This window comes from Drosophila montana, unplaced genomic scaffold (assembly GCF_035044405.1).
Source record: "Drosophila montana isolate Dmon_TW-CO22-7 unplaced genomic scaffold, ASM3504440v1 contig_1408_1, whole genome shotgun sequence".
Taxonomy (NCBI): domain Eukaryota; kingdom Metazoa; phylum Arthropoda; class Insecta; order Diptera; family Drosophilidae; genus Drosophila; species Drosophila montana.
The window spans coordinates 219,157-235,329 of NW_026996360.1; the positions used below are offsets into that span (position 1 = coordinate 219,157).

General features: G+C 42.1%; 1 protein-coding gene across 1 annotated transcript; it reads left to right on the forward strand.

Annotated features, from left to right (window-relative positions):
• The first annotated feature begins 14,216 nt into the window (after positions 1-14,216).
• Positions 14,217-14,814, forward strand: LOC135428192 (small ribosomal subunit protein eS10-like). The gene has a single exon (XM_064682036.1). It carries the CDS (start codon positions 14,276-14,278, stop codon positions 14,753-14,755), a length of 480 nt encoding a protein of 159 aa, XP_064538106.1. The 5' UTR covers positions 14,217-14,275; the 3' UTR covers positions 14,756-14,814.
• Positions 14,815-16,173: the final 1,359 nt, after the last annotated feature.

The window sequence follows — 16,173 nt, forward strand, 5'->3', positions numbered from 1 at the left end:
AAACACACACACACACACACACACACACACATCGATTTTAACGAATCTTGACTCTGACGAGTCCTTTGGGTATTTGAGGCGTTGGCTCACGTCTCGCGGCCTGTCGATTGCTTTGCCAGCTTCATATTGATTATTAACTTAAAGAGTTTTTATAGCCTGTCATTTTTATAGTCTTTCTTTTACTTAAAACAATCCCAAGTAGCTTTATAATAGCATTTTGAATATCTTTCAATTTTCGATTCCTCGCGTCATTTTTGGAGCATATTTCAATAATATTTAAATACTCTTGTTATATATATTCCCAAGTTTGGTTAAGAAATTCTTATTAATTTTTATCATGTGTATTTTTGTATTGCTAGAACTCTTGAGACTCTGTCTGTTGAGGCTTGTCTATCCAAGTTATATAACGTGCATTACACTTTGCTTAATTGAGCCTTTAAATTCAGGACAAATCTATTATCAGAGTAGTAGGACCAGTAGATCCAGTCCGAATAGATGTATATAGCATACTCTCAGGCGCCCCAGTGAACATTCTTATGCAAAAGGCAACATAATAAGATCTTTCTATAAAAACATAAATGTTTCATATATAAGATTTAACCTGAAGCAGAATTAAAAAAATCTACTTGAGTTATTTTGAAATTTAATTCTTAAGCAATTAATTTCAGTAGCTTTTCAAATTTCTACGCGATTTCTGTTGCAAAGGTAATTGAAAACATTAAATTTAATTATCCAAAGTTATATGCAAAATTCGCTTGTAAGCATACTATAACATATTATTTAAATAATAAAAAACACATAGAAATTGAGATGAATAAACATATAACTCAATTTTTAAATATTTTATCTTCTGCTCTACCAAATTAGCTTTACCCAAGTAAGAGAGTCAAGGAGTATATTTTTCTATATTTCTACTAACATTTATCATCAATTTTTTATTTGAAACCTTCAGCCATGCGATAAAGCAGGATATTTAATGAATTGGACCTGGACAAGCGAGAAAGTCTTGCAACTGAGGCGCACACAAATGGGGCAAATTATGAATGCCCCGTGATAAATAGCAAATAACCAAATGATAAATAATAATTTCAGTGTGAATACATCAGAGGGCCGGACTGCTAATTGGAATTGATTAGACTGGCAACGCCCACACGGTACCCAGTACCCCAGTTCTCTGGGCAACTGCTCAGCGTTCGCCCAATGCACGTTTCACAAATTTATCTGCATCTAGAGTCACATATGCGATGAGTTATCCCACGTACCGCGCCATGCTGCCCACTCCTTCAGCTGCTGCTGCTGCTCCAAGTTGAGTAGTTGGCAAAGTTTTGTGCCACGGAATAGTTGGGTGGTTGGGCGGTTGGGCGGCATAACCGATGTAACAAATGTGCTTAATATTTGTGATCGATGGAAAGTGCTTTGTTTTATTTCCCGTTCATATTTGTTGCAAAATATCAGCAGCTCAAGCTCGTGGGCACGGACCCAAGGCCTTATTTCCACCCCCTTGGTCTCTCGGCTAATGAGCAATATAGCATGGAGAGGCGTTGCAATAATCACTTCATTAGCTGACGCAGACCAGCTCCCAGCTCTCAGACTCAGACTCAGACCCTGCTCCAGCTCCCAGTTTCAGCCTTGTCCAACTCAGCTCGTCTCGGTTCAGGCAGGACCAGACATATTTATTTAACCTGCAAATCACAAATTCATCCATCATCCTTTATGCCAGGCCCGTTCGCTGTGTGAGTGACATCCTTCGAGCTGCCTGGTCTCCAATTCAGCTGTTTCCTTCCATACTCGGCGGCGACGACGTCGTCGCCTTTGACTGACATTTGACTTCAGCGCTGACGAGCTTGGCGACGATGAAAGCGACAAGTTCATTGTCCTTGCACTGCCAAGATGCCGCCGACGACCGCTCGTAATAAACACGCCCTCTGCTCGGAAGGACTACGCACACACACACTCACACACACAGCTACATTTTGGCTGCATAGTCGGGACTCTGGCGGGCCACGAAGGACAAGAAACGAAGGACGCACTTTGTTCGCAATTTGTTTTGTTTGCTTATTTTCAGATCGCGCGCTCCTCGCCCATCGTCTGGAGCTGTCTGGATGGTTGGGTTAGCCCAGCAATGCCAAATGGGGTGGTTCTATGTCTGCCCGGTTAGTCTTAGGGATTCTGTGTGTGTGTGGGTGGGCGTGTGTGTGTGTGTGTGTGCATTCCTCATTGTTCCTTGGCTGGAAATGTGTGTCGTGCTGAAATATGCTTTCAATTTAGGTTAAAACTTAAAGCTCTCATACGCATACGTTGTTCATTAAATAAATCAGTATATAATCTTGGTAAATGTTGTTTATCTCAAGGTTTAATCAGGAATTATTGCTTGAAATTGTTTTGGCACTCGCGTTAGTTTTCGAATCGAACTGCATTATTAATGTGTGTTTTAAGAGCTATTAATAAGGTGTTTTGCATGTCTGAGTTATTGTAGAATATAATTTTGTAAAAAGAGCATGAAATTAGGATAATAGTCTCTTGGCAACCACACTTAATACAAGTTTGTTGGTTTTCCATTTGATTTATATTTAAATGTACCGAACCTTAAGCCGAACTATTTGAATGAAGAAGAGCCGAACTTAAACTTATCAAGCTATATTTTTCAAGATTTTAGTTCATTCCGTTTCAGCGTATTTATAAAAAACTTTTGAGCATTTGACGTTGTATAGATAGTTTTTATATAATAATATGCAAATATAATATGATAAATATGTGATTATAATTTATTTAATTTATGATACATTTATGACTTCAATTGAAAATTAAAAGAAATTTGACAAACCAAGGTTTTAACCTACAAAGCAAACCTAAATGTGTGACATTTAATTAAAATGTGAACTGCACCAATGAAAACGTTTGTTAGTTTTGCAGCCATAATTATAATTATGATATATATAATTATAATTTAGAAATCCTTCACAAAAGAAGTTTTTGGTTGTAAATCATTTTGTACACACAACAACATCAACAATGTTGCACTGAAGTTTGAGAACTTGAACCGGAACCCGAACTGAACTGTTTTTCACCACACTTAATGTTAGCAACTTGTAATGTTGGCTTAATTCAATAAAGAAAAGAAGCGAACATAAAGTGCTTTTTTTCTAAGGAAACGGCAGAAAATTCATTAGCCGACTTTTTGTGGGCGCCCTACTACAACATTGGCCCTTCGAGATGGTTGATATTGAAAATGAGAGAAGTCTTTTCTTTTGAATAATTCGATTGACTTTTCAACCGTTTAGTTGGAAGTTAGACTTTGTACTTCTGATGTACTTCTGATGCCTGATATTTCCTTGCCGATTTCTAGAATATGGGAAATATTAGTATTAAAATTGAAATTGCATACTTTGAGCTAAGTATTTATATTTCTCCACATGGAGCCAGAAATTCAATTGCTTATTGCATTTAACATGGTCCTTTAATGTGCCTTGCTCTGTTGGTTTATGCCCTTAAGATGCACACATCTAAGTTGCAATGCAAACGCGCAATGAATCAATTGCTTGGTTAAGGACCAGAACCAAAATTGTGCACACAACAAACAGTCACACACACACGCACACACACAACACCCACAACACCCACAACACACAGCACACACGCACACATGAAATGCAATAATAGGCCCCTCTCATAATTAGCTGCTCATGTGTCACGCAGCAAGTGCAACAGCTGAGACGCGACAGACAGACGGACATTTAAGGACGAGCATAAGGTCCTTTTGGTCGACTGAGAATGTGAGATTTGGCGTCAACAGCCAATTTGGTGCATTAGCGAAAACCGTTGGGCAATTACTGTCAAGTAGGTTTGTAGGTTCGTGGATTACCCTAAGCTCGGCGAGTTGCTAATCAAACGCTTCTTCGTGGTAGGGGCCAACTGGGAATTAACCGGGACATGCCTGGGGCATTGAAAAACCAATTGTCAACCGGCTGAGTCGCTTGTAGCACACACGCAAAAGCAGGCAGGACATCTTTAATCACACACGACCCGGGGCAATCCGTGCAGGTAGCAGTTGTCCCAACTCAATAAATGTCATCATCGGGCTAAAATGTTAATTAGCCAGCGGCACCTCTGGGGCGGCAATTGGGCGTGGACTTGCGCGGCGGAGTCTTGGCATGGATTGCAGTACGTGTGCGACACTAATTACGCTGAAAGCTGCGATTGTCAGCCGAGATTGCGGCTATCGGAAAAGTCCTTTTGTTTTCCAGTTTGAAGCGAATTAATCAGCGGCAAGCATTCGACATTGTTATCGGACGTCATCAGCAGCCCCGGCGAGCGCAACAACAATGGGCCAAGAGCCAAGGGCCATAACCATAACAATGACAGCAACCATCAGCAGCTCACAACAACAACAACAACAATACTGGCAAGGAATCTACCCCACAGCACCAACAACAACACACACACACACACACGAGCGCTAAACAACAAACGGGAGCCTTCTCCATATCTGTCGCCTGCCTTTGATGTGCGCCTTTGACAAGTGAGTTGACAATGTCAACGTCAACAGTTGACAGCCTTATTATGGCATTATGTCTGCCCCCGGCAAAGCTTGAGCCTCCTGGATTCGAATATGGTGTTGACTCTAGATAAAGACTGATGAAGACCTCTTAACGGCGACCCTTATGCCGTTGATACCCAACACCCAGGCTTGATGCAAGATGGTAATCAAGCGCATTGACGCAAACATTTTGCAGCACTGAACGAAAGCGCTTTGTCGACAACATTTTGCAACACCGAACGTCTCTGTTCTATATAGTAAGGAACACTGGCAATGTATCTACATATATATATTATTATATTATGCTGCTCTTATGTTATTATAGCCTTGTAGAGGCTAATATCATTTTGTTATGGAATGTGTAACGCATAGAGGGAGACATCTCCGACCCCATAAAGTATATATGTATATATATATATCTCGGTTTTCAAGCTTTCGTCTTGAAACTTTGCATGGATCCGTCTTTTTGTTGTATGCAGTATATCAGAACCGGCCAGATTGGACCATTATATCATATAGCTACTGTTTGGTCGAAATGGAGATCCCTGTATTGCAAAATAGTCGGTTTTCCAAGATATTTTCAGTAAACTCAACATTTTGCGAGCTTCAATACTCCCACATACATATCTGCAAAGCCGTAAGGCATTTGTTTTTTCAAGGGCATTCAGTCTTCGGTGCGCCGAGAATATCCTTTCTGTCCCGTTTTTTTTTTAAGTCATTCAACAATTTTTCAGCAGGCAACTTTCTTAAATGAAGTTAAAGGATTTTGATTGGCAAGCTAGACGGGGGCTTGTAACCCGTTTCCAGGCCGGTTATGTGCATAATTTATGATCCCATCAGACTGAATGTGGACGCTTCTAAGAGGAGGTGAGAGCGTTTGATACTCCTTAGATTCCAGGTAGGAATTACAGGTTTGTAATTTTCTTTGCTAAGCAACACGATTTTATAATGAATTTGTAGAAACTGCATAAGTTTACTCTTGACGAAATTTGCAACCATTTCCTATACCGCCGCCATTCAAACTGACTCAATTAAATTTAAATGTGATGCTTTTCACTTTCTTCATTTGCTTTTTACTTCATGAGACTTTTTACTCTTTTCCTTCTGATACATCCACGGAGATGTTTTGCATTCCTATTTATTATTTAAAGTTGAGCCAACCTCAGCACAACTAATCCATATATGAGCATCGCCTTCCGTCGCAGACATTCAAGTGTGACAGCTAAATCAATTATTTTATTTTTTTGGACAATCTGCTCGTCAGCCTGTCGACGAACGTCAAATGCCACACTAATTACATAAACCAAATCATTTTTTTTAAAGAAGAAATCAATGATTTTTATCCAATACATGTTGCCGCATTGTCATTCAAATGTTGACCAGATGAAATGCGTCATTTCATATTTCATTTCGAATGACAATAAAAATTCTGCACATATTACTTGTGAAACTCATCAGGACCAGGAGCAGGCTCTCTCTGTATCCTCATCAACGCGCCGCCCTGTCAGCGACCATTGAGACTTCAAGTGTAAGACATGTCAGGTCCACTCAATGACAATGCAACCCCTCTACTCGCTACCCCCGCTACCGAGGGCTTTATCCCACTGCCTGTCCCCGTCGAATGGTCATTCCCATTTGCACGAGTGCGTAACACTTGTCCGTCACATCAAAAGCATCAAAAGTTTTGTCATGTGAATGAAAGTTTTGCACCTGCCTTTAATACAAAAACATTGACATAAGTATTAATCCTAAATAGAAATTTCATCAACAGGCAACAACAATGACAGCCACAGGAACCACATTATATATATATGTATATATGTATGACAATGACAGCAGCTCCAACTGTTGCCCTCGGACTCGGACTCGCTATATGTCTGTTCTGACGGCAAGTGACAGACTGTCAGCCTGTCTGCTGATGGGTGCTGGGCTGTGGGCATGGGCTGATTTGACATTTTATGTCCAGGTGCAAAAAATGTCAAATAAATACGCTTGTGCTGGGCATTATTTGGTGGACAATGGATTTGATGATTAAAATTCCAATAGGCAATGCCTTCTCATATTCACTAATATTTCAACATTTTTAAATTCCTTTATAAATTAAACCTGCTTCAATACGATTCTTTATCAAAGCCAAATAAATTGCATAGAGCTTAGCTTATCCACTTTGGAAGTTGTTTATATATAATTTTGAGAAATTTTACATGTCTCATGGTCAGATTAAAAACTAATTTAATCATGTAAATTTAAAAAAAATGTAATATGTAATAAAATACAAAATTATATATTAAAATATAATTTATATTCTGTAATAAAATGTTTTGTAAATTATATTCAATTATTGCACACAAAATAATAATTTTGTATGGTTCAGAGAACTCTTTCTTATCGATTGAATATAAATTGACATTTTAATATATATTTTTTTTTAGATTTGTATTGATTGGCTTACATTTTGATTTAATGTTTTTTGTGAGCTAAGCTGCATTTCAAGCTATGAATATTAACCGAGTAATGGCTGTCCTATGCCTTCAATTATTTTATTAAAATATCATAATTAATTTGCAGTACTTAATTGCTTACTGTCTCAGCCTGGCCTGAATCGGATCTCAACTGAATTACTGCCCAAAGTTAACCTCTTGTGAAGAAAAACATATTTTAAAAAATGTTTTCAACTAAAAAGTTTCAAACAAAAAAAAAAAACGAAGTCCGGCAAGTTAACTGCACATTTAATGAACTCAACAGCCGCGAGTGACGCATTGTTCCATTTTGGATGGTGGACGGCGCCCAACCGCCAACTGGACTGGGTTCACGGATGTCGAAGGTTCGAATCCGGGCTTCGAACTCATTTGTCGCAGCGAATTGCGATTGACAAACTGTCAAGCGACGGAATTTGTTGTTTTCATTTTGGCCGCTGCTCGAATGCAACTCACGGCACAAAAAAAAAAAAAAGCTGCCGAAATTAATTGAACAATTTAAAGAGGTTTTTTTCCTGCTGGTTTCTGGCTCGGCGGCGGTTACCGCCAGCGGACACTGGCTGTCGGTGTCAAAAAGGACATGACCGAGCATTTGGGTGAGTGAGTGAGAGATTGTATTATTGATTTTGCATAATAAAAATGTCACACACACGCGCGCACACACACACACACACACACACACACAGAGACTAGTGGGCCTAGAGTGTGTGAGTGTGTGTGTGAGTGGACAATACAGCAACAATAAATTAATTAAGCCGATGAGACAGTTTAATGTCATTTAATAAAATATTGACGTGTCACTGACGCTGATGCTGACACTCACGCACACACACGACTACACACACACGAAATGAATGACGCCATTTTGTTTTTTGGCTTTGACATCTGATGGGTGTTAAAATCAATTGACGAAATCAATTGGAATTGGCGGTCAGTTGGCGTCGAGAGTCCAAAGCGCGCGTTGATTGATTGACAGGCGACATATTGGGCAGCCCCAAGATTGATGGCTTCATCAAGAACGTAACAAGGCAAGGCCCGAGAGAGGTGGGGGAAGAGAGAGGGAGCGAGGGGGACAGCCAAACTAGACAAACTCATAGATTAAGCGAATTGGTTTTAACTGCATTTCCAGTCACACTCTTCAAACTTGACCATAAATTCACATAATGAAATGTTAATTTTGACACGTCATTAATATATTTTGTCTACCTTCCGATTGCCACGCCCACCACAGTCTCCCCTCCACCTCCTGGTCGACGACCACAGCTGACCATTCGTTCAATTGACAGCGGCAGCGACATTGTAATTAGTTTTGACGTTTCTCGTTGCACAAATTAATTTATTTGACATGTCAGACGACCATCGGATCGGCCATTGACAATTGGCCACTAGCCGCTGCCACAGACGCCATTTGCCACAAAGTCTCATGGTTTTTCAAAATGCGACATTTATTGGCAGAGCGACAAAACATGCACATATCTATACATATGTATATGTATATACTACCTGTCATATCATCATATTCAAAAATATATATGTGTTTATAGAGTTTTGTGCATGTTTGTGTGTTAATTGCAATTTGTCACATTATATTAGACAATAATTTAGTTTATGCTATGATTAAACAATAAAGGCAGAGACTTCAAAGTCTAGCTGAATGCTCTATTATTATTATATTATTATAATTAAGGCTACACTAAATCTCAAGGGAGAAACCCAACACACAAACTATCTTCTAAATGTATAGATCAATCAAAACCAGTATAGGCTTCCACATCAACATATTAAATTATATCAAAAAGAAAATATACAGAATAAGAAACCTTACAGTAACATTCTTATTATTTTTAACCCAATAAAATGTTGGGAATTTAAAAAATATAAATAAAAATTTTGCATTTCAATCGCAGTTAAATTTTTCTTACTGATCCATTTCTTACCTTTCAGCGCACTTTTCTCATGGAGGTCAACTCAAGCGCTGAGCACTCAATACACATACGAACGGAAGGGGGATTATCGGGGGGGTACAAGATAATTAAGTGTTTCCACTCCTTCAAGCGTCCCAACTCTATTTGCACTTTAATCAATGGTCACTCCCATTCAGTAATTTTCTTCTCGATTCTTTTTCCTTAGCATTTTTTCTCACTCGTTCCTTTTTGTCTCGCTCCATTTGAATTTATATTCTTGGGCGGCAGGGGGGTAAGGGGGTCAGCAGTTGACACTTTGCATCTTGTGCAATCACCAAATATTGTCAGAGGATGTCAACGTCGTTTTCGTCGCAGTCGGCATCGGCGTCAGCTCCAACTTTGTATCGAAGTTTGCACACAATCAGTAAAATATTTTGGCCATCCTTCGGGGACGACCTCATTTCGTCTTTGTCGTTGTCAGTTGAACGCTGGAGGGGTTACGGAGAACGGGGACGAGGACGAGGATGTGGACGTGGACAAGACGACGCTTCGTCGCCTGCTCGGGACTCTTCAATGTTTTTCTTTTAGCCCTGCACATTTTTCCGTTTTTTAATCTTTTGCCTTTCGCTTCTGGCTGCTTTCTAAGCCTTGCCCCTTTCGATGCTCCGCCAAGCCGGAGTCCTGGTCTAGCTGAGGGCAAACTTTTTGGCGTTTCATCTGCAGCACATCAATTTTTGTTGCTGACGAGCAAAAGTTGCAATAGTCTAAGTCCAGGCAATGCCAAAAGCTAGCCACCCACCCAACTACCACACCATGCCCTCGAATGCGAATATTATTCTACTATTGGGTCGCAGGCTGTCCTTCCGGCTGTCTACTGATTGACGGCGACTGACAAGTTTCTCTTCGACTGCGCATTGACTTTTCTTTGCAGTCGTTGCATTTTACGAGTATGTTCCAAGTTCCAACTTGGCTCGTGTTCAGGCCCAGGCTCAGGCAGGCTACGCAGACAATTTCAGTAAATATCTAATCCTTAAGTATATAACAGGAAGCGTCAACCGTCACATGTGTATGTGTTTTGGTCCTGGCTATGTGAAATTCTGTCGCTTCGTTGCATAACATCGTGCCTGCCAGACATCGCATTCGCAGCTAACACCCCCAAGCTGCCACCAGCCCGCCCCACTGGGAACTGGGTAGCCCAAGGAGCTTTTGCCTGTTATTTGCTGGTCACTTTGTCAGTCTTTCAGTCAGTGCAGTTGCACAAAACTGTCTACATTGAGCCCCAACAACAACAATGACAACCGACAGACACGAGTCCTTATTACATCTTGGCGACAAACTCCTTGACCGTATTTTCTTCATTTTTTTTTATTTTCTACAAAGATTTTGCATGTTTCACTAACAAGTTGCAAGTAAATTTCAATTAAACTATTTCTTTTCTTATCAACAATTTGGTATCATCTGAATGAACTTGACTTGGCTAAGAATTTCGGGAAACTTTAAAGCTCAAACTAATCCCCAAAAAGTACAGAGGAATTTCGAAATAACGAACGCTGAATTTACAGATTTTTTATAAAAAAATTAAGCTTTCTGAAACTAGAACGAACCAGACACTAAAAAAAGATATTACAAATTACATTCGTAGCTACTCTGCCATTTCTTCAACTACCCGACGTTTATCAACACTGGAAGTCCACATCAATCAATATGTATACGCAATGAAAAATACATAGCAGAATGCATCAGGATAAGAGAAGTTCTAGAACTGTCAAGAGGAAGAGAGAGAATGAGAGCAAGTGATGGAGGGAGATAGAGGGGGGTCGAGAGATGAAAAGAAATACGTTGGCTACTTTGTGTGGAGCAGAGTTCAAACCTCAAGCTCATTGCTTAAACTTTTCAACCGACCAAAACCCAAACTCAAACTTGAAACTTCAACTCGGACGTGCATGTGGACGTACAACATATAGCGCATCAGTCAAAAATTGTTCTTGCTTGTCATCAGAGACGTGCCACGTCCGCGTGCAGCGTGGCAAAGGGAAGTAGCTGGAAAAAAGATGAGGAAATGTTGCAAAAGCACAGAAGAAACTTTGATGCTGACCACAAGATAGGCAAATCATCAAGAAAGTTTACCGAAGTGGGCATACCCTAATCAGAAAGGCGAAGAAATTATATCTGCTTAAATAACTGTTCTAAGTGCTAGAAAACAGTGTTGCAAAGTGTTATATTAACTCTTAAGTGGCTATATAACCTCCTACATTATTCGGCTCAAGTTATACACCATGATTGAAACGCCTCAATGGCAATTGTTTACGCTATTGTCCTAGGAGCAATACAATTAAATTATCTCTTATATTCCTATCTAAGCTCCTACACCATTCGGCTCAAGCCATACATCATGATGTAAACATCTTTAAATTAAGGGTAGACATTAACTAATTTCCAATATTGTAAGAAAAACATAACAATTTAGCTAAAACAGCTTAATTAACTTGTAGGAGCCTATCAAACCTACCACATCATTCGGTTCAAGCTATACATCACGATTGAAACGCTTTTAAAGTGAGGGTATTTAGCTCACAGCATCTATAGCCAGCACACAGGAAGTCCATATGTGTAGCTTTTGGTTAGTTTCCTAGTGGACGCAGCATTGATGAGGGCCACGTCAATAAAATTGCGGGCGGGTTGGGGGCTGGTTGGACGTTTGGCGAGATGGAAGCTCGACATGAAACAAAATGTCTAACTAAGAAGTATAAAAGAAATGCGCCACGTCAGACTAATCCTTGCGCCATCATATTACAGCATCGTCGGGACGACTGCTTTAGCTACAACCCAAGAGCCAAGAAAACTTGTGAATATTGTGCAGGAGGCGAGGCGCTCGACTCCTCGTTCCATCTTCGTCTCGCCTTGCCTCTGCCAGCGCCCTCCGCATCAGCCAGTGTGTCATGGAAGCCATCAATCGTTTTGTTGAAATGTGCAATAAAAGAAAAGTCATGAAAACTTTCTGCGCTGCTCGCAGATTTCTCCGAATAAGGAGGTGGCCTTGGGTTGGGTTGGGTTGGGTCAGGTCTGGGCTTGGATTCGGATTTGGGTTCGCTGTTAGTTGCCTAATGCCAGCGACAACATGGCACGGCTACGACTTCGCATCCGCATCCGTTCGCCTGTCCAAATGTCCGTCTGCCCGTCATTTTCCTGCATTTGACAGCGTCTTGGCGACATTTGACGATTGACGAGGACGTCGAAGACGTTCGCCTCAGTCCCAGGCTCAACCATTGCTCTGGTCGTGGCTCGTAATAGCCAAGACGTTGCCCACACTCAGCCAGGCTCCAGCTGCCACTGGTCCATGTTGATGTTTTCTGCCACCCAAAAATGTCTCGGGTCAAACTGTCGTTCGCACGTTGAATTGCGGTTCGCTGGGGCATGGCGCATGGAGCCAGGCAAACTGGGCTTGTGTATTGGATTTGCGCCTGACTGGGACTTGACTTGACTGGGAGGTCGGCGCTGGCGTCTTAGTGTCAGCGTCCGAGTCCATGACTGCGGCATCAGATTCTAGTATTCTCTCGCTCTCACTCTCTCCCTATCTCGCTCGCCCTTTCTCTCTCTATCTCGCAGCAACTGCAAGCGACAAGTGCAGCGTTTGTCCCTCTGCTCCCTTCGGGCCACGTCCTGGCTTCGAGTTATTCGGCTCGGCTCGCTCTATCAATCCGCACAGCACATTGAACGACAGCGTCAGGATTTTTGCAATTTGAGAAGTTGCTACGTGACATTTCAATAATTTTTGAAAAGTTTCTTACTTAGCCCCGCACCTACCCCGCGCCCACGACCTTTTCCTGCTTATTTTCGCTTCAGCTTCCTTTTCTCTTTTATTTTATATACGTTTTTTTTTTTAGTATTTTTCGCCATCGTCTTCTTTATTTTATATATTTTTATAGTGTATTTTGCGCTGCGTCCTTGGGACAAAAAGCGAGGCGAGGCCAGGCGGATGTGCATGTGGTTTGGTCCTGGGCATGGGCACACGGTTTGGACTGTCGCATCGGGCGGCGCCGGAACTAGGAATTTTATATTCTGCAATTTTCGTGACAACGTCATTTTGTCCACGACATTCTGCCTGATGCGTCCTCGTCTTTCGTCCAGCCTCCCCCCCCCCCTGCCGACCCGTCTCCAGTCCTATGCAAGAAATTTGTTGTGTGCATTAGGAACTTTGACGCTTGACTGGATAGCTGTCAGTGGGCTGGCTGACTGCCTGACTTGGGTGTTGGCTGTTTGGTTCTTTTTGGGGCGTTTGGGCAAGGGTTGCGGATCTGGATGGTTCGCCTCCTTTTGACGTTTGAATTTTGATGCTCCGACAGTTTATTCGATTGTTTTTCTCGCTTCTACTCGGCAAAATTACGGAAGTGCAGTATATGCCCCCTCCTCCGCCTAGCCGAACCAAGTCCGCCCGCTGCTTCTCTCATCTGGCGCTGCTCGGGCTCTGTCTCGGGCTGGGGCTTATGTAAGAACAGAAAATTGCTGGCACAAATGGCGCCCGGCCGTGTCCTGGGTCCTGGGTTGCGCCATGCTGTCCGGCCATCTTCATTAGAATTTATTTTTATTGTTTTGCGCAACTTTCAACTTTTACAACTTTATCAATATATGAATATAGATGCGCGCATAGCTGCTTCCATAGAAGCCTTTAATTATGAAAATGCTTCTGACGATGACGATGACAACGACCACAATAGCGATGACGACGATTTCGCTTCCGGCGAGGTGAATATTAATGTTAAAGCGCCTTAGAAAGGCGGATAATCTATGCTAACCTAAGACTGAATTACAGTACTTAGATGTCTAAGACCTTTAAGTAGCTTTAATAAAAATAAATTCAGATAGCTTCAGTGAAAATCCTGACACAAGATTCCATAAATCTAGTCAATATCTTTTAATACTTTTTCAATTTTTGGATATTATCAAAGCTGGACCTCGACATTTATTGAGTATTTTTGTGCAAACGATAAAAAAACAAATTAATCATGCGGATTGGCATATTTGTACTATACTATATATTTAAATATACGTATATACTTATGCCATCGAAGAGGATTATTTTTGTCATTTGAAAAACACCCATTTTTGTAATTTTTGACCAATCCATAAACAAATTGTAACGAAATGAAATCAAGTTTAATAAAAAGTATCGAAGAATCGCACTTGCCGATTGTCCTATGAAAGGAATCGACTTGTAGAGCGCTAAGCTTATCAACTCAATTTGCACGTTTTACAACACTAACCGGGAAGAGAAAGAAAACTTGAAACGAAAAATTCTTTCATTGAGTTGACATTGCTCGAACTAGAGTCGAAAAATATTCAATTTAAAAAATTTAAACATGTTTATGCAGAAAGTTGATCGCAATGCAATTTACACCGTGCTTTTTCGTTCGGGAGTTATGTTTGCAGAGCGCGCACCCCAGAAGATGCATCCGGAGGAGGAGTTGAAGCATTTGACCAATTTGCAGGTTATCAAGACGCTGCAGTCGCTCAAGTCGCGCGGCTACGTCTCGGAGCAGACGGCCTGGCGCCACTTCTACTGGTGCCTGAACAACGAGGGCATCGAGTACCTCAGGGGTTACCTCCACATGCCCACCGAGGTGGTGCCCACCACTCTGCAGCGCCGCAACGAGCCCGTCCGCATGTCGCGCACCTCCGAAGATCCTCGCTCCCGTGGACCACGTGAGGGCAAGGAGCGCGACGATCGCACCATGTACCGTCGCACTGAGCGTCCCAATGAGACGGACAAAACGGGCAATGTGGGAGCTGGCACCGCGTCTGTGGAGTTCCGCGGTGGCTTTGGACGTGGCAGGAAATGAACAATACAATTGCTTTAAAAGCTCAAGTCGTACGAATAAATCTCATATTTACTCTTTAATTTGTCAGTTAATGCAGTGGAACTGCAGCTGGACCCACATTCACATGACGTCCGCTCAGCTGGTGAGGCCGACACCTTTCTGAACATGTGTAGCTACAACTTCGACTAGAAAGAATTTGCATTTGAATGGATTACGAGTGTTGTAGGCGACAGCGGGTTACGGCCTCGTGGGGGCACAGATCAGCGCCACACGCTGGCAACAAGTGTTCCAGGTTGCGGTCGTGGAGTTGAAGTTGGATTTGGTCTGGGGAATCGTGGGCGCCTGGCTGAGGTCTTTTGCATATCGCGACATGGTCGTGTCTTTGTCGCTGTCTCCGCTGCGAGGCGACAAATAGACTTGTTTGCCCAATTCCCAGCTGCTAATGATGCATTTTCGATGACGTTTCGTGCGCATGCAAATTTTCTGTTTGCTCTGGAGCCGCCAAGCGCGACCTATTACCCAGGAGGAGGGGGCTGCGGCAGTCTGTGGGTGTGTGTGTGTATGTGTGTGTCTGGGGCGGCATAATCACAGCCATCAGTAACGTGGCGTGCGACATTTATGACACGCTCCGCTCCAAGCTCGAAGGCAGCCAACGCGACAGCGTAACATAATATGGCTCATCATCTACAGCATCGCTGTTAACCTCATCAGTTTCAGCCTCCGCGCTGAGATTGTCACCATCAGTTGCAGTTGCCTGTCCTTGTCCCGGTAACAGAGACCGTCGACGGCGTCCCTGCCCCTGACCCTATCCCTATCCCTATCCCTACAGCTCGCCCGCTCGTAATCATGCTCATCAACCTCGTCCTCCTCGACGCGACTGCTCTTGTCGACGACGACGACATCAGCATCATCATCCTCGCAGACATCAGCTTCAGCTGCAGGGACGGCACAACATATCACATCATCACTGGGAATGCATTTTGCATCGCTTCGTGTCACTTCTCCGCATTTGGCTGCATTCCTTGCCGCCGCCTCCTGCTTGGCGTGTCTCTGGCAGCCGCCGCTGGCTGCGGTCCCCAGGAATTATTTAGATGCAAGTCAAGGATTTTGGCGGGCTCAAATGAGTTATGATTCGTGTGGACCAATTTCGAATGAATGAGGATTAATATAAATGCATATATAATATTTGCCTGCTTTTAATTTTCAGTGTCCCTCCAGATATTTGTTGATAGAAATATTTAAAGGTTTTGATTAGTGGAGAATTGTTTCTTTATATTTTATCTGTATTAGTTTTTTATACTGAAGTTCTGACTGGATATATAAGCTTTAATGCTTAACAGAGTCAACTAGGGGATAAGATCGATGACATGTTTAAGAAAAGAATAATGTGATTTAAAATAGTTGTATATAAATTTGAGGTATGGAATGATCTTCCCGGT

Bases quoted from the DNA above. Each gene is read 5' to 3' on its own strand.
- LOC135428192 (XM_064682036.1), top strand. From the start codon at position 14,276: ATGTTTATGCAGAAAGTTGATCGCAATGCAATTTACACCGTGCTTTTT.